General features: G+C 42.3%; 1 protein-coding gene across 3 annotated transcripts in view; it reads left to right on the forward strand.

Moving 5' to 3' along the window:
• Nucleotides 1-20,987, forward strand: part of RNF145 (ring finger protein 145) — a 75,907-nt gene that overhangs the window by 2,304 nt on the left and 52,616 nt on the right. The window contains exons 1-2 of one of the 3 annotated variants that reach the window (XM_083352263.1): nt 18-145; nt 13,750-13,962. In XM_083352263.1, coding sequence (XP_083208389.1) covers nt 13,779-13,962 — 184 coding nt within the window. In that variant the 5' untranslated portion in view covers nt 18-145; nt 13,750-13,778. Of the gene's footprint in view, nt 1-17; nt 146-7,247; nt 7,375-13,749; nt 13,963-20,987 lie in introns of those variants that run through there. The other 2 variants (XM_083352265.1, XM_083352262.1) reach the window with 2 other exon arrangements.

The raw sequence follows: 20,987 nt of genomic DNA on the forward strand, positions 1-20,987 counted from the left end.
GGGGAAATTCCTCGATTCTGCACGGAAGTGGGGCGGCGGCGGCGGGGAAGAGACCGCGTGGGCTGGGAAGACTTCGGTTTCTAAGGAAGAGATTGGACTCGCGCGATGAGAGCCATCAATTAGGTTGATTTGAGGGCGTGGGGAGGTGTGTCTTTGACCCTGGTTGTGATTTTTTATTATGCATCGCTTGTGGTGTTCTGTTTCCTTAAATGATAAAACCACTAGTTTCTGAAATCGGAAAGTTGGTGAAGGAAAGAAATAAAAGCCATATCCAAGTCAACCAAGCTTTCCAGATCATGGGACTACCAGGACAAAAGCCTTCCATTTGTTGATGACTGGCCATAGTTGGGAGTTTTACCATCAGTAATTTCCCTTCCTTTTAAAAAACGTTCCTATTACGTGCAGAAAGTCTACAAGGAAGTGGAGAAGTTCAATTATTTTAGAAAGTGAATGCTTATGGGGAAAAATGCTTTGTTGGAGGGCCTCTGCCTGCTGCTCTTGATAGATCAATTCTGTTAAGCACTTTTTCTTCTCCAAAATTGAAACCTCTAATTGTCTTTTTTTTAAAAAAAAAATCCACTTGAGGCCATTTAGTTCAGTTCGCTGAGTTTATGTGGTGAGGCAGATAGTCACGGAAAGCTTTCCTCAAATTAGGTAGTATCTTTTTTTCCTGGCAAGAACCGAAGAATCATGTGCTAATGAGTGAGTTGAACTGGTTTAAAGGAAAATGTGATGTTCTAGTAATTCCATGAACTGTATTAGAAAACACAAAGAAGGGGTAACCAGTAGTTCAAATTTGTTTTAATTGAAGTAGACTTCAGAACAGAATTTAAAATAGTGACCCAGATATAGTTGGGCTTTTGTTTTTACTGATTATACTGTTAACATTTTCCCCATTTTCTCTTATAAATATACAACAGTTAATACGTGGTAAGTTCCCCCCTTTTAACTTTAGATATGCAAAACTGCAATCTTAGATTTACTATCTTGGAAACAACAGGATGCACTACAAAAATTTGAGCTGTAGATGATATCTTCAACTTATTTGGAAGTAACTGCTGCTGCGCAAATTTACAGAATGTGCGCAAAAGTGCAATAAGGCAAATTATCATTGAACCTTTTGCCATTTTTGTTCATTGCATTTATGTTATGGCTTTTTCTGAACTCTCTAGGCCAAAGAATGAAGGTCTTATCTAAATTTATTTCATATTAGCTACCCTGTAAAGTAGGCTGAGCTAAGAAAGAGAAAATGACTAGCCTAAAATCATTTGGTGAGCCCAGTCAGTAGTGGAGTAGAGATCTGAATCTTGGTTTCCCCTTCTCAAGGGTAATATTCTTTAACCAATTAAAACACAAATTTTATGTTTGTAACTGTGTTTGGGGGTATGACCTCTAGTTTGCTTGAGTCTCAAAAGCAAGCATCTCTGATAGTTTTACTATAGTTGTTGATTTTCTTATGGGAATGGTCGCTTGCAAAGGTCCTGTGTTATAATGAGCAGAAATTTTTTCAGCTGCAGTTCTACCTAAAATAGTGGGGAAGCTCCTTGTTTGCTACAATTCTACTTCTTTAATAGCTGTTTGGGGCACAACAGCCTTGCTGGAGAAAAGTAATATAAGGGGGAAATAGAATAAAACAACAAATATATAAAAACAGTAATTATAAAAATATAAAAAGCAGTATTAAAAATTAGAATATTAAAAGTTTGAAATGTACAAACCATACACAGAGAGTGAATATATCAACTACACTGGAGCAGTCTAAGAACATCTCTGGTTCCCTGGGACCCTGAGGTCTAGTGACATAACCAGGTCTTGGGGCAGTGCTTTTTTTGTCATAGAGTGCACCGGAACAGAGTTCCGGCACCTTTTTTTCATTGGATTTTCCATGTTTTAAAAGTAACTTTTGAAAATTTGATGTTTGGTCCATGTGGACTTGAATCTCCCTGTTGAGCGTAGCAGGTCAGCTACGGTGCTTGTGTGTTGAGTCCGATGCTTGCATACTTTGTGTTGGTTGTGATGGCGTTCGGCTTGTGGCACTGCCCGGCTTGTGATTGGTCATGTGGTCAAGCGCTGAGTGCTTACTGCAGGCAGTGACCGTTATGTTTTGTTACACAACTGACGTGTGTGTGTGTGTGTGTACAGTGATTGACTACATGCAAAAGGTAAATAATTTATTTTAAAAAATCATTGGTGAATTGAAAATCTTTTTAATTTTTAGTGTAAAATTTATGAACATTAGCCTTAAATACAATAAATTAAATTTATGTTAAGAACCGAATATATAATTTTTTAAATAAAAGATTAACAAGATGAGTTCTGACACCTTTCGTCTTATAAAAAAAAGCACTGTCTTGGGGGATGTCCAGAATGTTAACAAAGATGATTTTGGGTAGGTGCTACAAGCAGAAAAACTCACATCCAAATGTAAGCTCTAACATACTAAAATTATGTAGTAACCAACATAAGAAGGTGGTTAATTCCCCAGACCAGGCAAAAAACCCCTTTGGATAGCACCTTTCTCATGTTCATTTTCCCTCTCCTTGTACATTGACATTTTACAAATCTAACATGGGGGTTGAAATGTCCTAACCAGCTTTCTGTCACTGGACAGAGGCTGCCTAACAAATCCCTGGGGATCCAAACTGCTTCAGTTTTTTAACCAGCAAGGTGAAATGCTGCTGTAGCTTTGGAATTATCAGAATAATCTGATAAGTGATAGCATATTTTGTGGATTTCTGGTTAGGGGGTAAATTTCCCAAGTCAATTTATTTACTTAGGGTTGTTTACAAGTAGAATCCAGCATGTGGCAAAAAGGTTGGACAGAGTTAGTTGGAGCTTAAACATCAAACACCCTGTCACAATGGAGGCCCAATCACACACACACACACCCTTATATTTGCTGAAATAATTCATTTCATTCTTCTAGATCTGAACATGGTAGGGTGTGCCTTCTTTTGGAAGCACTGTAAGCAGTAGTCTAGCAAAAGAGCCTTGGTGGAGCAGTGGGCTAATGCCTCCTTAAGTAACACCAGCTGCCTGCAATTAGTGCAGGTTCGCATCCCACCAGGCTCAAGGTTGACTCAGCCTTCCATCCTTCCAAGGTAGGTAAAACGAGGACCCAGATTGTTGGGGGTAATTAAGCTGACTTTGTAATAATGCCGCTTGGGTGTGTGTGTGTGAAAGCCCTAATAAGCAGGCATATACATAGAATGAAGGCTACTGCTAAGCTTGTAAGCCGCCCTGAGTCTTCGGAGAAGGGCGGGATATAAATGGAATTTTAAAAAAAGAGTCTTGGCAAACAGTAATCCATTTTAGTTTTATTAGAAAATGATTCCTTACTGTTAAAGTATTGTGCTAAATAGCTGCCTATAAATGCTTTTTGATTATCTGTCAAGAAGTTGTACATTATTCTGTGAACTATGCAATGAGTTTGGTTTGTTTAATAATGTTTCTTTAGTAGCTAAACATTGTATTATTATATCTTCTTTCTTTTTATGTTTTGTACTGAATTCTCTTAAGCTGCCCAGAACAACCTTACTCTATTACATGTTTCTATTTTATTTCAGTCAGTTCAGTGAACCATAGTAGCTACACCTGGCAAAAGGTAGTAAATGGGGCAGAATCTTGCAGGTTTTTGAACTGTTTCAACAGGCATCTTCTTATTTGCTTTTTTGCACTGCAGAAGTTCTCCAGAATTAGCTTTTGAGTTCTATTTGTCCTGTTGAGAGAAAAAAACCTGCTCTGAAATATGTTGTGAGCCAGTTTAGTAGCACTATTATTTATGATGTTTAAAACAATTTGCACATGTCAGCCAAATAGTGCTGCGTAGTTTGGTTTTCTCAAATGGTTCCAGGTAAGAATACAAAAATCTTGTCTTGGATGCTAGAATAGCTGGCAATAAATATTAACAAACATACATTATATTTGAAGAGAATGAAGATTTATTGAAGACAGAGAAAGAAGAGAGTGAAAAGTTCCCTTTTTCTCTTAAACGTGAAGATAATTTAACAAACAATGGGCCAGGGGAGAGATGGATACAGGAACAGTGTGTTAAGTGGTCCAACACTGGAAGTTTTTAAGAAGAGACTGGACAGCCATTTGTCTGAAATGGTATAGGGTTTCCTGCCTGAGCAGGGGGTTGGACTAGATGACCTCCAAGGTCCCTTCCAACTTCAACTACTACTTCTTCTTCTCCTTCTCCCTCTTCTCTTATTATTATTATTATTATTATTATTATTATTATTATTATTATTATTATTATTATTATTATTATTCTCAACGTGATGTCCCGTTGCCTGGAAGCGGTCCGGGTTTGGATGGGGAGAAACAGGCTTTGTCTCAATCCTGCCAAGACTGAGTGGCTGTACATACCGGCATCTCGGATAAACCAGGTTGTTCCACCACTAATGATGGGGGGTGAGGTGTTACCCCCCGTCGATAGGGCTCGCAACTTGGGCGTCCTCTTGGATTCACGGCTCAATTTTGAAGACCATATAGGAGCCGTGACCAAGGGGGCTTTTGCCCAGCTTTGTCTGGTGCGCCAGTTGCGGCCCTATCTGGACCGAGATGCCCTACGCACAGTCATCCATGCGCTCGTGACCTCCCGGCTAGACTACTGCAACGCTCTCTACATGGGGCTGCCCTTGAGGACCACTCGGAGGCTTCAACTGGTGCAGAATGCAGCTGCGCGAGTTGTTATGGGAGTTTCCCGATACTCCTGTGTAACACCTCTTCTCCATGAGCTGCATTGGCTTCCGGTTGCCCTCCGGGTGAAATTCAAGGTGCTGGTAATGATCTATAAAGCTCTCAATGGCTTGGGTCCGGATTATCTAAGGGAACACCTGCTGCCAGCATATCGTCCTGTGCACTTCCACAGGGAGGGCCTTCTTAGGGTACCGCTGGTCAAGGAATGCCGGCGGGTTATCCCCAGGGGAAGGGTGTTCTCTGTGGGCGCGCCGGCCCTTTGGAACCATCTTCCCATGGAGCTTAGGACTGCCCCCGACCTTCGCTCATTTCGCAGGGATTTGAAAACTTGGCTTTTTGAGCTGTCTGGCCCAGACTGAGGGGTTTTAATTATTTATTAATGGGGTTTTAGTTTAAATTCAGGGACTTAATTTAATTTTAGTTTTAATCAATTTTAACTTTGTATTTGTGTATTTTTAATTTTTCCCTGTAAACCGCCCTGAGTCCTACGGGAATAGGGCGGTATACAAGTTTAAATAAATTATTGTTGTTGTTGTTGTTGTTATTATTATTATTATTATTATTATTATTATTATTATTATTATTATTACTATTATTATATATGGGTTTCTTGACCTAATTTCAAAAGCTTTTTGCAAACAATTCAAACTTTTGGCCAAAGTAATTCAATCCTTTCCCAACTGTGTGCTGGATGGGAGGGTGGGAGCGCTATGGAGGTGATGTCACCAAAAGGAGAAATACCTTTAAAACTACAGAGAACGTAGTGCCCACGGCTTACTTCAACGTTGGAACCACTTCTCTTGAGTGTTCCACAGAATAAAAATTAAATAAAAACCTTGGGGACTTTTTTTAGTGCTCCAACTAATGAATCAGTGAAAGGCTTTTTGCTCAGTCATTTTCTATGAGCTTAGAAGATTCCAGAATATGGGCAGCTGCCCTGTGAATTAGGGTAGATTTAAATCAGATTGGTATAAATAATGGTTTAAATCTCTAGTTTCATTTTACAGTTTAAGCACCAATTTTTCTCAAGCCAGGAAGACTCAATAAAAAGGCATTTTTGTTTGATGTAACCCAAATTTATATTCAGGATTCAGCAGTACTTGCAGATTTTGGTTTTTAGAAGGAAAATAATATAGACCAATAAATCATATTTTTTTCCAGATAAATTTAATGGACAATGTTTCTTACCCCTAATTATAACTATTCATGAAAATATGCCCCAAATAGGATCTGTTTTATGGCATGTTGTTGTGCTTAGAATTGATTGATATACCAGAAGCTTATCCCTCAAATCTTCAGGATCAGGTTGTAGGAATTCACTTTGTATTTTGTTTTCAATGTCTTTGTCCTGGCTGTGAATATACAGTATATGTTCAAAAGCCATAGTCCTTCCCAAAGTTTCCTCCATTATTCCAAAATCCCTGTATTCATTGACCTTCTTTATCATTGAACTTTTAGAAAGAGATCTGTTATCAAGCAGAATGTAAGATCTCTCCCATCCTCCCCAAGAATAGACAGAAATAGCAATATAACAGAGACAAAAATCCTGCTGAATATTCAACTTCTCCTGTTTGTGTTCCTAGAGTTCTCAGCTCTGGCTGAAACTAATTTTGGAGACTTTTCTTGGCTGAATAAATGAGCACATTTATACTCTTGTATATGCATATATCTGCAGATATATATGCCTGTTAAAAGCCACATGCTTAATAAAGATGGAGTCAGGGCAAAAGAATCAGTGTTAATTGAAGTAATAACTTGGTTAAAATTAAATGCCTGTAAACTAAGGTACCTTGTATATACATATATGAGTAATTGGTTCATATCTGTAAGTGCCAGCCATTTTATGTCACACAGAAAATGCTGAAAACTGGCAAAAAATGGCACAGATTGTGGTCATGTGACTTCAGGACGGTGCCTTCTTCCTCCCATTTTACAGTGATTTTTTTTAAAAAATTTCCATTTCAGAAAGTATTACAGAATATTTATTAAATGTTATGTTCCTGATTACATTCATTTATATGATACACAAAAGTTTTAAAATCTTATTTAAATAGAACCCCCCTTTTTAAAGATAATTGATTTTTATTCACCCCATTGTTGATATCATCACCTAGCTTCATTGTATGTACAATTGAGCAGCCTTTTACATTATAAAATAAATACATTGGGTGTTTTTTATGGCTGGTCCAAGTTATATGACATAAGTTAGCTTTGCTTCATAAGGCATGTCCTTTTGTAAGGAGGCTTCCATGTGAACTATTGCTTTTTATAGTGGAACTATTTGAAATTCGTCTTACCTGTGAATTATATTAAATTCTATTCTGCGCATGCCCAAGATGGCGGATGTGCTCGGCCAAGCTCCGCGAGGAGTTCCAGCTATTTTGGCGACCCTGGGAGTCCTACGGAGGTGTTTTTGCCTCTGTGTTGGGACCAGGACGGATGGCTGTCGACACCGCTTTTTTGTAGTGGTATAGTCCTCCATACCTGGAATGGGCCCTGTGAGTTTTGGCGACCTTCAGAAGGGCCTCGGTTGAACCTGGAAGAGCCCGGAAGAGCCGCGGCTTGCAAGGCTCCGACCAGCTGATTCTCGGAGCCTATGGAGCAGTGGCTTAGAACGGCGCTTGGAATGGCGGAAGAATGGCAGCAACGTCTGGAGCAGCTGGCGGGGAGGTGAGCTGGAGTGCCGCGGCCGTTCCGACGTGGGGACCCACGGCCTGGAGTTGGAGTGCTGGCGGTTCGTGTTGCTGACCGTCGGGCGGCACAGGTCACCTTTGTGTCGCCCGCACTCCGTGAGGCTAGCTAGACCAAGTTCGTGGCCTAGCGGAAGATTCGTGGGGATTTTAGTTTTTTCCCCCACTTGCCCTAATGTAACCATGGATGCATGGTTTGTCGGGCTGAGTGTTGGCCTGCTTAGGCTAACATTGGCCTGCCAACTGCATCTTGGAGCTATGGTTCTATGGCTCCTTTGATATGGCGGGGTGTGCTGGATTCGAGTCTGTTGGTATTCCGCCGGCCGGTGTTGGACCCACTTGTTGCCTGACCTTTTCCTGATACAGAGAAGAACTTTTGCAGCCGGGACATCTTTCTATTATGTTATTCAGCAGGCCTTTATGCCTTTGGTCAATAGCTGCCTAATTTCTCTGTCTTCCATGACGCCAAAGGACTCAGAAGGACCCGGGTGTTGAGTCACTGTGAGAGTGTGGCTCAGATGTGCCATCTGCTACCCCCCTAGAGGTGAGAGATCTATGGGGGGTATGCCTTACCCTGGATGTGTATTCCAGGCTGCTTCCCTGATCAGACCTGTGACCGTCGTGAGAGGGCGGTGGCCGACCTGTTTCAGAGGTTACTCAGCTAGAGTGGCAGTGGAGCTGGTTAGGCGGACTGGAGATCTATCTACCTTCTAGCTTTAGATCCTCCTTATCGATCATGGGACTGCCTTTGCTGGACTTGCATGGACAATTTTGGCTCGCCTATATTACACCAGCACGGACTTATTCGCTCTCAGGGGTGCCCCCCCTTCCTGGGTGTGACCCGCCTTTTTCTCTACTTCTCCTCTTGATGATGGGCCCAATTGTTGGGACCCTGAGAGATAGTTGGGCAGGGATAGGAGCCTCTGGTATAAATCTAATAAGAGGCTCCTGGTTTGCTTTTTATCAAAATATTTTAAAAGGTTAGGGAGGGGGGAGGGATTGCGGGTTTGGTTGGATTTTGGGGGGTGTCCACCAACCGCTGTTCAGTCCAGGCTCGGGACAGATCGTGGTGGGATGGGGCCTGGGTTGGGCGTCTCTGGGGCCCCGGAGTGGGGTGTGGGATTTTCTATCTCCACGACGTCTGGGAATGGCAGCAGGCGATTGTACACAGGGCTGTATCGACATCCGGGAGTGCGTCCCCATTGTCCCCAAGTGGTGATGAGCTCCAACTCTCTGGTTTCGACCCGTGGTTCTGGGAACGAGGGTGAGCAGCCACCTGAGCTTAGGCTTGTGTATTGTAACGCCAGGTCCGTAGTTAATAAGGCTCCTCTCATCCGAGATTTGGTTGAGGAGGTGTCCCTCTGACTGAACTCTGGCCTCCAGGCTTCCGGGTGCTCCACCAGCCTCGGGCACAGGGTAAGGGCAGGGGTGTGGCAGTGGTTGTGAGGGAGACCTTATGTCCGTGGGAGGCCACCGTTGTCCAGATATCCGGGTGTGAGTCACTCCTGAGATGTGGCCCTAGGGCTCAGTTGGGCTTGCTGCTGGTGTACCTTTCGCCCAGTCGCGTAGCAGCAGCCCTGCCTGAACTTCTTGATATCCTCTCGGGTTTGGTGATTGAGTTCCCTAAACTTATGATTTTGGGGGACTTTAATCTGCCATCCCTGGGGGGATCATCAGAGTTGGCTCGGGAGTTCATGGCTTCCATGACGGCCATGGACCTGATGCAAGTAATTCAGGGCCTGACTCATGGGGGGGGGTCACACGCTCGATTTTGTTTTTCTATCTGGTTAGATGATCTAGGTAGGGGTTTTCCAATTATTATGCCCCTGTCATGGACTGATCATCTTTTGCAGCTGGCCTTCCTTTTCACCACCACCCCATTGCTGGGCCACGGAACCGAAAAGATGGTTCTGCCCCAGGCGCCTAATGGACCCTGAGCAGTTTCAGGTGGTGCTTGGGGCCCCGCCTGCCGCCTTCGCTCACAGCCCAGCCGATGCCTTGGTGGAAGCCTAGGAAAGGGCAGCCACGGAGGCACTCAACCGCGTTGTACCCATGCGGCCCCTGACCTGGCACAAATCCCAGTGGGCTCCATGGTTTTCCGTTGAGCTCCGGGAGATGAAGCATCGGAGACGGGGCCTAGAGAGCTGTTGGAGATCCAGCCGGTCTGAATCTGACCGATTGCGACTAAGGTCCTCTACGAGGTCTTATCTCGTGGTGATGAGGGCGGCAAAGTCTAATTACTTTGCTGCCCTCATCGTGTCCGCAGATAACCGCCCGGCCGCCCTGTTCAGGGTGACCCGCTCCCTCCTTAATCAGGAGGTGAGGGAGGAGCCCTTGCAGGGTCGTGCCAAGGAGTTTAGCCAACATCTGGTGGACAAAATCGCTCGTATTCGGGCCGGTTTGGGCAGAGTCTGACGGAGGTGACACGAGCGTTCTTGGTGATGTTATCTGGGATGAGTTCGACCCTGTGACTCCGGAGGATGTGGACAGGATCATGGGGAAGCTGAGCTCCAACACGTGTTTATTGGACCCGTGCTGCTCCTGGCTGGTTTATGCGGCTCAGGAGGGGACATAAGGCTGGCTCCAGGCAGTGATAACTGCTTCTTTGAGTGAGGGTAGCTTTCCTGCCGCCTTGAAGGAGGCAGTGGTGAGGCCCCTCCTCAAGAAGCCTGCCCTGGACCTGGCTATTTTGAATAACTATCGTCCGGACTCCAACCTTCGCTTTCTTGCGAAGGTTGTTGAGAGCGTGGTGGCGCATCAGCTCCCTGTGTTCCTGGAGGAAGCGGATTATCTGGACCCGTACCAATCGGGCTTTAGGCCCGGGTACAGCACGGAGACGGCATTGGTCACGCTGGTGAATGATCTCTGGCGGGCTCGGGACAGGGGATGTTCCTCTGTCCTAGTCCTATTACACCTCTCAGCGGCTTTCAATACCATCGACCATGATATCTTACTGCAGCGTCTCAGGGGGTTGGGAGTGTGGGGCACTGTTCTTCAGTGGTTCTCCTCCTACCTCCTGAGACGTTAGCAGTCGGTGCTGACAGGAGGGCAGAGGTCAGCCTGGAGGCCTCTCATTTGTGGAGTTCCTCAGGGGTCGGTCCTCTCGCCTCTCCTGTTCAACATCTATATGAAGCCGCTGGGGGAGATCATTCGAGGTTTTGGAGTGGGATATCATCAGTACGCCGATGATATCCAGCTTTTCATCTCTACCCCAAACCACCCCAGTGATGCCCTCGATGTGATGTCCTGTTGCCTAGAGGTGGTTTGGGTCTGGATGGGGAGGAACAGGCTTCGGCTCAATCCCAACAAGACTGAGTGGTTGTACGTTCCGGCATCTCAGGAAATTCAGTTCATTCCATCTTTAACCATGGGGGGTGAGGTGTTACCCTCGTAGATAGGGCTCGCAACTTGGGTGTCCTCCTGGATTCACAGCTCAGTTTGGAAGACCATGTAGGAGCTGTGACCAGGGGGGCTTTTGCCCAGGTTCACCTGGTGCGCCAGGTGCGACCCTATCTGGACCGGGATGCCCTGCGTACAGTCACTCATGCGCTCGTGACCTCTCCTATAGACTACTGCAATGCTCTGTACATGGGGCTGCCCTTGAGGACCACTCGGAGGCTTCAGCTGGTGCAGAATGAGGCCGCGCGAGTTGTGATGGGGGTCTCCCGATACTCCCATGTAACGCCTCTTCTCCGCGAGCTGCATTGGCTTCCAGTTGCCCTCCGGGTGAGATTCAAGGTGCTGGTGATTACCTATAAAGCCCTAAATGGCATGGGTCCGGATTACTTACAGGAGCACCTGCTGCCGGCGTCATCTTCCTTTCGTCCTGTGTGCTCCCACAGAGAGGGCCTCCTCAGGGTGCCGTTGGTCAGAGAGTGTCGGCTTGCGGCCCCCAGGGGGATAGCATTCTTTGTGGGCACGCCAGCCCTTTGGAATCAATTAGTGGTTGAGCTCCGGATGGCTCCTGACCTTCGCTCTTTCCGCTGTGATCTGAAAACCTATTTATTTGAACAGGCCGGCCTGGTTTAAGGGGTTGGGGTATTTTTTAATTATTTATTGTTAGGGGTTAATTAATTTAATTTTATTTTAACTTTTGTATGTAATGCTTTTATTGCCCTGTACACTGCCCTGAGTCCTTCGGGAGAAGGGCGGTATAGAAAATAAAAAATAAATAAATAAATAAATAAATAAATAAATAAATAAATAAATAAATAAATAAATAAATAAATAAAAAAATAAATTCCTGGGCTCAACAAACTGCAATATGTAGATAAACATGCTAGCATTGGACTCAACTCACACTATTTGGTTTCCCTTAAATTTGCCTAACTGAAGACCCTGATGTCATGGAGCTCCTGTATTTTCTTTATTCCAGTGCCCCTCCTCCAGAAATCAATCTGAATGTGGCAGTTACAGATTAGATAAGGGAAGCAACTCTAAGCAGTGCAGAACATCATTAGCAAATTATTGGAACAGAAACTTGTGCCTTAACTAAAACAAAATGCATTTTTTAATGATTGTTAGAATGAAGACAAGGTTTAATGAGGATGCCCACAACATTCAAAGAGTTTTCAAGTGAGCTTAAGCTGTATCATGTGATAAAGACTATGATCTGCAAGCTTGCTTTTTTAATCTAAAAGATAATCATTTAATTCTTTTCATATCTTGAGGGAAACGCAGTAGTGATGAGAGGCAGTTGAATGCTTCCATTTTGTTATTTTAGTGATGTTTTTATTCTGACTATTTTCAGGGGTGCAAAGATAACTTAAAGCACACACGTCAAACTCGCGCCGTCACGTGACATCGCGTGACGTATCAGAGCTTTTTCTCCATTGCCGACGATGGGGTGGGTGCGGTTTCTTGATGATGCGTCTGGCCCGTAGGCCGGAAGTTTGACACCCATGACTTAGAATATATCTCCATCCATACTTACGGTTTTACTACAGTAGTTTTTTGTCTTCCACCGTGCTGTGACTTTACCTACTATTCATTCAAGCTGTGCTCTATTAAAATAGAAGCTCAGCTTTTCTGCTTCCTTTTGAAGACTAGCTTGACAAATTCTAGGGTTATGTGAGAATGTTCATTGGAGGTACCCAGAATTTTGAATGAATTCAAACCTGAGAATGGTGTGGAGAATATTTGGTGGTGCTTGTCAGTGACCTATGGCAAGCTCATGGTGAAGGTGGTGCATCTCTTCTGGCTCTCCTTGATATGTCAGCAGCTTTTGGTACCACTGACCATGGTAAACTTCTGGTTGTGGTGAGGGCCACTGTAATGGTTCTCCTACTAGGTTAGTGAAATGGGAGCTGTTGACTCCTAGGCCCATGTTCCTCAGGAATCTGCCTTATCTTCCTCCTTTTTAATATCTATGTAAAGCCACTGGGGGAGATCATAAATTGGTTCAGGATTCGGTGCTGATGATACCTTGCTGTATGTCTTTGTCCCCAGCTGTCCCAAGTAAAAGTGCTGAGTCCTTTCTCAGTGTCTGGAAGCTGGGAGCATCTGGATAGGGAAGAAGAGGTTGTTGTTCAACTCTGTTAAGAATGAGTGGCTATGGGTTTGGGGTTTTCTGAACTTGGAAGTTGCAGAGTTTCTAGGGTTCTGGATAGGATGACACTATCCTATTCAAACTTGGTGAACAATCTGTACTCAACTCCTACTCAAAGAGCAGATGGCAGCAGTGACCATGTGATCCTTTGCACAATTGGATCTTGTGCACCAGTGACACTCATTCCTGAACTTGGAGGCCCTGCTCATGGTCATTCACACTTTGGTCACTTCCCAATTAGACTATTAAAGCATTATAGGTAGTTATGGGATCAGCTTGTTATACCACAAAATATTGCAATCCTGTGAGCTGCACTGGCTCCTAGTCGGATTCTGGGTATGATTCAAGATACTAGTAACACTGGGCATAGGATTGGCTTACTTGAGAGATCTCCCAAGAACATTAGCGAGACTCACATGTCCCCCTGAGGGTTTTAGCATCTTATGGTATCTAGAAAGCTTCTCTGTGGTTGCCCTTGCTCTCTGAAATGATTTCCCCCCAATATATAGTTGTCCCCAACTCTCCTTGCTTGTTGGAAAGTCCTTAAGACTTGGCCCTCTCCCCAATTATTAGGGGTCGATTGAGTGGGAGCACCCCCTGCCGCAGGTTGTTTTGTTGTGTGCTTGGTTACTGTTTTACATTTTGTATTTATAAATTTGTTGCTAGATAGTTATTGTTGGTACATTGCCCAGAGTCACACAGCAAATTGGGTAGCCTGATAAATCTTAAAATAAATAGATACAGTGCTCATCAGTATTACATCTATGGCAACTGTTAAACTTACTTGCTGCTTTGGATTCTTTACAGTCAGTCCCACATCACGACCAAGAAACAGCATGGCTGCAAAGGAGAAATTGGAAGCAATGTTGAATGTGGCCTTACGGGTGCCAAGCATCATGCTTTTGGATGTCTTATACCGATGGGATGTCAGTTCCTTCTTCCAGCAGATCCAAAGAAGTAGCCTAAACAACAATCCCCTCTTCCAATACAAGTATTTGGCCTTTAATATGCATTATGTGGGTGAGTATATATCTATGTGGTCTGTGGAGAGATTATTGTTACAGACTAGTGTTTCTCAACTAGGGAACATGCTAATTGGGGAATTCTGGGAGTTGAAGTTGCTTGGATAGACAAGAAAATTGCATTCAAATAAATCAGTACCTTGTTAGAAAAAGTGTTCAGTTCATCTTGCCATGTTCCTTCATAGTGGTAACAAAAGGAAAATTGAGGCATTTGCTTTCAATTTCAGTGAACAATAATTTGTCATTAACAGATCTGCTAGGGTAAATGTGTTTATTTTTAATTATAGCTTATTGGAAGAAACCAGATTGAATCAGTCGTTTTTATTGTCTTGATTCTCCCAGGAAAGGCAATGTCAAAACTGATTCATGCAGTGGGCAGTGCATAAAAACAATATGGGGGTAGTGGGAAACAAATACAATAGTATATAATCTCGTTTTTCATGCTGGCTGTACCATGTTGTCCTAGGCTCTGTCATAGCACTAAATTATGGCTTATTGTTCATCCCTCCATGAAACTCTTCAAAGCAAAACAATTTCCTTCAGGAAGAAAAGCAATTGGAACAAGAATTAATTGCACTTCTTGTGGAAGAAGCTGTTGGTTTAAGTAGTTTCATGCTTTAAACAATACACTTGGGCCCCAAAAGTGTAAAGTTTAGGTCAAGACTATCAAGTAGAAACCCAGAGTCTATCTAAGCGCCTCTTGAATTTCACAATGCAGTCTACCCTATTCCAACCACATTAATGAGATTTATTTATTTATTGATTGATTGATGGGATTTATATCCCGCCCTATCTCCCGAAGAACTCAGGGCGGCTAACAACAAACATAATAAGTACAGAAATTAAGATAAAAATAAAATTAAAATCATCTGTGCAATAAATTAAAATTAAAAACTAAAAATAAATTAAAAATTGTAAATATAATTAATTAAAATGCCTGTCAGTCCAGGTCAGCCTGGTGGAAAAGGAGTGTTTTGAGGCCGCGGCGAAAGGATTGGAGATTTTGGGCCATCCGAAGCTCAGGGGGGAGCTGATTCCATAGGACTGGCGCTCCCACAGAGAAGGCCCTCCCCCTGGGGGTCGCCAGCCGACATTGCTTAGCTGACGGTACCCTGAGGAGGCCTTCTCTGTGTGAGCGTACTGGGCGATGGGAATAGTCCTTTAGAGATAGTCCTTTAATTCTGAAACAATTTTTAATTAAAATATTTGCAACCTGCTGTATACCTTTATAAATGGATTTCAGAGCAGAAAGAAATCAATAAAAGAGATCAATATACAATAACAGGAATGTTAAAATACCCATAAGACTTACATACTGCATATTTGTCATTGGTTTTCAATCTCTATATTATTAGCATATTTATCAGGGTGTACAAAGACTTGGCACTATTATTTGCAAACATCTGAGACTTGGAAGAATATGGTTGGGTTTATGAAAGCTTTGTGCATTGGAAACAATTTACATCACAGCTCTTACTAAGTCATAATGAAGTTGAATAGTTTGGAGATTGGTGTAATATGTGAACTTATCTTACATATAAACTGGGTTTTTGTGTCGTATTAAACCATTTTTAAATTCTGGTTTCGCAATATGTGTGATATAATATGGAAGTTTATAATAACAAGATAGCTCTTATTTGTTTTGATTTAGACATGGATTTGGGAAGATGAGCAATAGCCTATGGGAACGTCCCAAGTTGTCGACTGTGCCATAATGAACTCTTATAAAAGAAGGCTGGGGTTCCTGTCACAGTTCTCTAGATCCTGTATCATATCCATAATTTTGCTTTTTAACTCCTTATTGAAGTCGGTATGATTTTTGATTCCTTGGTCTTATACTGTAGTATGAGGCTTGAGAAGCCCTCTTTTTCTGACTGTATTCAGAGGTTTTCAGCTAATGAAAACTATTTCTGATATTCATCTGGATTAACTTTTCATTAGCGCACTTTACAGGGAGTGCAGAATTATTAGGCAAGTTGTATTTTTGAGGATTAATTTTATTATTGAACAACAACCATGTTCTCAATGAACCCAAAAAACTCATTAATATCAAAGCTGAATATTTTTGGAAGTAGTTTTTAGTTTGTTTTTAGTTATAGCTATTTTAGGGGGATATCTGTGTGTGCAGGTGACTATTACTGTGCATAATTATTAGGCAACTTAACAAAAAACAAATATATACCCATTTCAATTATTTATTTTTACCAGTGAAACCAATATAACATCTCAACATTCACAAATATACATTTCTGACATTCAAAAACATAACAAAAACAAATCAGTGACCAATATAGCCACCTTTCTTTGCAAGGACACTCAAAAGCCTGCCATCCATGGATTCTGTCAGTGTTTTGATCTGTTCACCATCAACATTGCGTGCAGCAGCAACCACAGCCTCCCAGACACTGTTCAGAGAGGTGTACTGTTTTCCCTCCTTGTAAATCTCACATTTGATGATTGACCACAGGTTCTCAATGGGGTTCAGATCAGGTGAACAAGGAGGCCATGTCATTAGATTTCCTGCTTTTATACCCTTTCTTGCCAGCCACGCTGTGGAGTACTTGGACGCGTGTGATGGAGCATTGTCCTGCATGAAAATCATGTTTTTCTTGAAGGATGCAGACTTCTTCCTGTACCACTGCTTGAAGAAGGTGTCTTCCAGAAACTGGCAGTAGGACTGGGAGTTGAGCTTGACTCCATCCTCAACCCGAAAAGGCCCCACAAGCTCATCTTTGATGATACCAGCCCAAACCAGTACTCCACCTCCACCTTGCTGGCGTCTGAGTCGGACTGGAGCTCTCTGCCCTTTACCAATCCAGCCACGGGCCCATCCATCTGGCCCATCAAGACTCACTCTCATTTCATCAGTCCATAAAACCTTAGAAAAATCAGTCTTGAGATATTTCTTGGCCCAGTCTTGACGTTTCAGCTTGTGTGTCTTGTTCAGTGGTGGTCGTCTTTCAGCCTTTCTTACCTTGGCCATGTCTCTGAGTATTGCACACCTTGTGCTTTTGGGCACTCCAGTGATGTTGCAGCTCTGAAATATGGCCAAACTGGTGGCAAGTGGCATCTTGGCAGCTGCACGCTTGACTTTTCTCACTTCATGGGCAGTTATTTTGCGCCTTGGTTTCTCCACACGCTTCTTGCGACCCTGTTGACTATTTTGAATGAAACGCTTGATTGTTCGATGATCACGCTTCAGAAGCTTTGCAATTTTAAGAGTGCTGCATCCCTCTGCAAGATATCTCACTATTTTTGACTTTTCTGAGCCTGTCAAGTCCTTCTTTTGACCCATTTTGCCAAAGGAAAGGAAGTTGCCTAATAATTATGCACACCTGATACAGGGTGTTGATGTCATTAGACCACACCCCTTCTCATTACAGAGATGCACATCACCTAATATGCTTAATTGGTAGTAGGCTTTCGAGCCTATACAGCTTGGAGTAAGACAACATGCATAAAGAGGATGATGTGGTCAAAATACTCATTTGCCTAATAATTCTGCACTCCCTGTAGCTTTAAAGCATGGTGCAAACGTGTGATGTTCTAGATCCCTCACCATTAAAATGAGTGGAACTGGTGGTAGTTATGGTTTGCTACTATCTGGAGGATTACAGTCTGTCTACCTGTGCTTTGAAGAGTCCTCTTTGGAAGGCTTTTCGATATTTCCACACAGGAATATCTGAAGAGACTCAAGTGCTCAAAACAGTAGAGCAATCTTTCTATTTCCCCAAACACTGGGATCTTCCACTTCAAAGAGTTTTCTCTCATTTTGAGATGGGCATATTATATTATGTTTAAGAAGTTAACATACCTTCAAACCCATCCCCCTCCCAATCCCTGCAAAATAATGCTAAGTGCTGCTCTTGGTCTCCGAAATGTTGATCTAAGTGATACCGTTTTTGCTTGGCGTGGTTCATTAGCTCAGTTTTAATCCTGTTACTGTAGGTGTAGGATTAGTATCTGCTTGCCTGTCTATTGCCTGCAGCATCTTGCTTTTCTTTGGAGATTACATGTTATATATTGTTCACCACCACAGTTAATTTATGCCTTGCAGAGATACTAGAGCTATCTGCTTATTCAGAAGAACCTAGTTTTTTTCTTCTCCTCCTCTCAAATATCTAGATGGTTCTGCTTTAATTGAGAATATCTCGTTAATGATTGGCTCAGAGAATGGAAAATCTCATGTTCAATATACTGTAGAAGGAGTCAGATTCATAAGCCAATTGCACGTTGCAGTTACAGACATATAGTGCAGTTGCAGTGTTAAAATAAGAGTTATGTATCTTATGAATAACTTTGGGCAGTCAGTAGTCAAACCACTGGCTATGTGCATGAATGAATGGTCAAACCAGAAAGTGAAGTCCTTGGTGCTCTCTGAATCTGGTGCCATGCTCAGAGAGCACCAGTGACTTCACATTTCAACCCTGAGCTACATACATTCTCTTCTATTGAAACCAGAAATCTTCTCTGTGTTAACAGTTTCCCAGTTTTCCTGAGTCAGGGAACTATGACTAAATGTCTCCGGAACAAGGCAGTATTTGTTTCTGTACTTTGAACTTGGTTAATATCCCTATTCAGATAAAGTCCACGTTTGGAAGATTTCCTGGTTTACTGATTTATTCATATATAGAAGGATCATCTGAGCAACCAAAAGTTATGCTAATATCTTGGCTTACTATCTTAAGATGTATTCATTAGCAATCTTTCCCCCCCCCCCAGCTTAATCTATATCACTGAATTCTTTGGAGGAGAATACTTGGAACAGGGTGGGAGATGAAGGGTATATGACATCCCAAACTTTGGAAGGAAAGAAGGGTTTAAATCTAAAGAAATAAAAGGCATATTATGGGATATCGGGTACAGCATCGTAGAACAAAATAGGAGGTGCAACTGGAAGATGACATTTATTTATTTATTATTTATTTATTATATTTTTATACCGCCCTTCTCCCGAAGGACTCAGGGCGGTGTACAGGGCAATAAATATAAAAACAGAATACAAGTTAAAAAACGATTAAATATAATGCCCAATTTAAAACAATAATTAAAAACATATTTTTTTATTGAAAAGTTTTACAGTACATTTTATTTTTAACACAACAAAACAAAACCCCTCCCATCCCCCTCCCCTCTTCCCAACCCTCCCCAACACCTCCCTCCCTCCCCCTCTCCGACTTCCCAGAGCTAAATACAAGGTATAAAAGTACAAACAATCATAGTCTACCATATGCAAACTACAATAAACTATTAAATCTATCGCACTTTAACTCTTATAAAATAACTACAAGCAATATAGATATCACATCAATACTTATTCAAATGCTAAGTGAAACTTTTTAGTCCCATATTTATTCTGGATATTTGATGCTTCAGCTCTAGAAAAAAGTTTTGAAACATTATTAGAAGCATTATTGTGGCGTGAAATAATGAGTTATAGCGCAATGACGAGGGAAGGGGAGAAGAATGTTAGCATAGCGTTTCCCTGTCAGCTAAAGAGAGTAAAAGGTGGTTTGTACCAGGCTAGGTTTTTTTTTTTTTGTATTTGTAAGGCTTTCTGTCAAGACCTTTCATGAAGAAGGGATGGGGCAACCAATTCTACCTTGACTGTCCTGCTACATTCCACGATAGTCATAGAAGAAAAAATTACCATCCTCCAGAATTAGCAGGGAAGCGAAGCAAGGTGGCAGGGGAACAGGGAGGCATTTTTCTTTTTTCCCCAGCTAGTGTTGTACTATTGTGCTGGACATAAGACAGATTTCCAAGTGAAGTCAGATTGAAGATAAAGTCAGTGTCATTTTTTTTGGCTTCCTGACTCTGCTTGGCTTCGTGGTGCCAGGATGAATGATGTAGCAGGATTCAGTGGGAGTTGTGCTGGATGTGGGTGGAAAGCATACCTGCAATTTGCATTATTGCTGACTTTTCTCCACCTTCTTTACCAACACAGCTCTCCTGCATAAATGCACTGTTCAACCTATTAGGGTAAGCTCACATCTCAATTAGAGTATGGCTCTGTTTTTAAAAAAATACTGTTCAGTGTTTGTTTTCATCAACTTCCATGCCAGTTTTTCTTAAGAATCCCTGTGTAGAAATGTATTTCCAATTGTATTATTTTTCTAGACTACATATTCTGTCCATTATTTTTTTTCTACAATTCCCCACAAATATATGTATTTTTTCAGATGGTAAACTCCAGCTGTGAATGTGGAAAAGTGGAGATTTTGAAGTCACTGCATTCTAGTTTGCACATGGGCTTAAGAAGTGTTCGCTGGAAAAATGTGCAAATGAATTTCATCCCCATCACACTCTAAACAGACCAATTCCTGTCTGAATTTGCAGTCCCTCTTTGTGCTTGTAGCCTATTGATTCTACACTGTAATGTTTGGGAAGGTCAGCAGTATTTCCCCGTTCTTGCAAAGCAACAGAATGAAGTCTGGTCCTGCTGATTGGCAGGTTAGCTCTAGCAAGTCATGAACCTATGGCTTACTTACAGTTTGCACTTCTTCATTTTGCATTCCATCATAAGCTGCCATTAATTTCCTCTGTCTCACCTCTTCGAGTGGAATAACTAACTAGTTACATATCCTTTGCTTCTTGTTGCCATCTGAATGGCTACCTGTTTCAATCCTTGACAGGGGCTTCAAGGAATGTTTCTCATTTATTCTCACTGTAGTATCGGAAACAGCAGAAGCGTTCAGCCTCGACGTTGTGTTTGCAGAAGCAAATGAGATTCAGTCTTGGAAGTTGGGGAGGTATTCCAGGCAAAGGTTAGCAGCTCAGTATTTAAAATCAGAGGAATCTTGGTATAAATGAAGTTTGCAGAGTTAAATATTCCAATTTTCTAAAATCCAGTGGTCACTAAGTGAAACTGTGATTGTGCTTATAGCTTACTGTTTTCTTGGCTTTACTGAGCATTCTTATAGAACTAAAAACACATTTTAAAAAATATATTAAACTACAAAAAGAACCATGTCAAGAATCTAAAAGACAGTGAATAGTGTCTTTCTTTGTCCAGTTATCTGC

Source organism: Vipera ursinii (assembly GCF_947247035.1).
Source record: "Vipera ursinii genome assembly, chromosome: 2".
Taxonomy (NCBI): Eukaryota; Metazoa; Chordata; class Lepidosauria; order Squamata; family Viperidae; genus Vipera; species Vipera ursinii.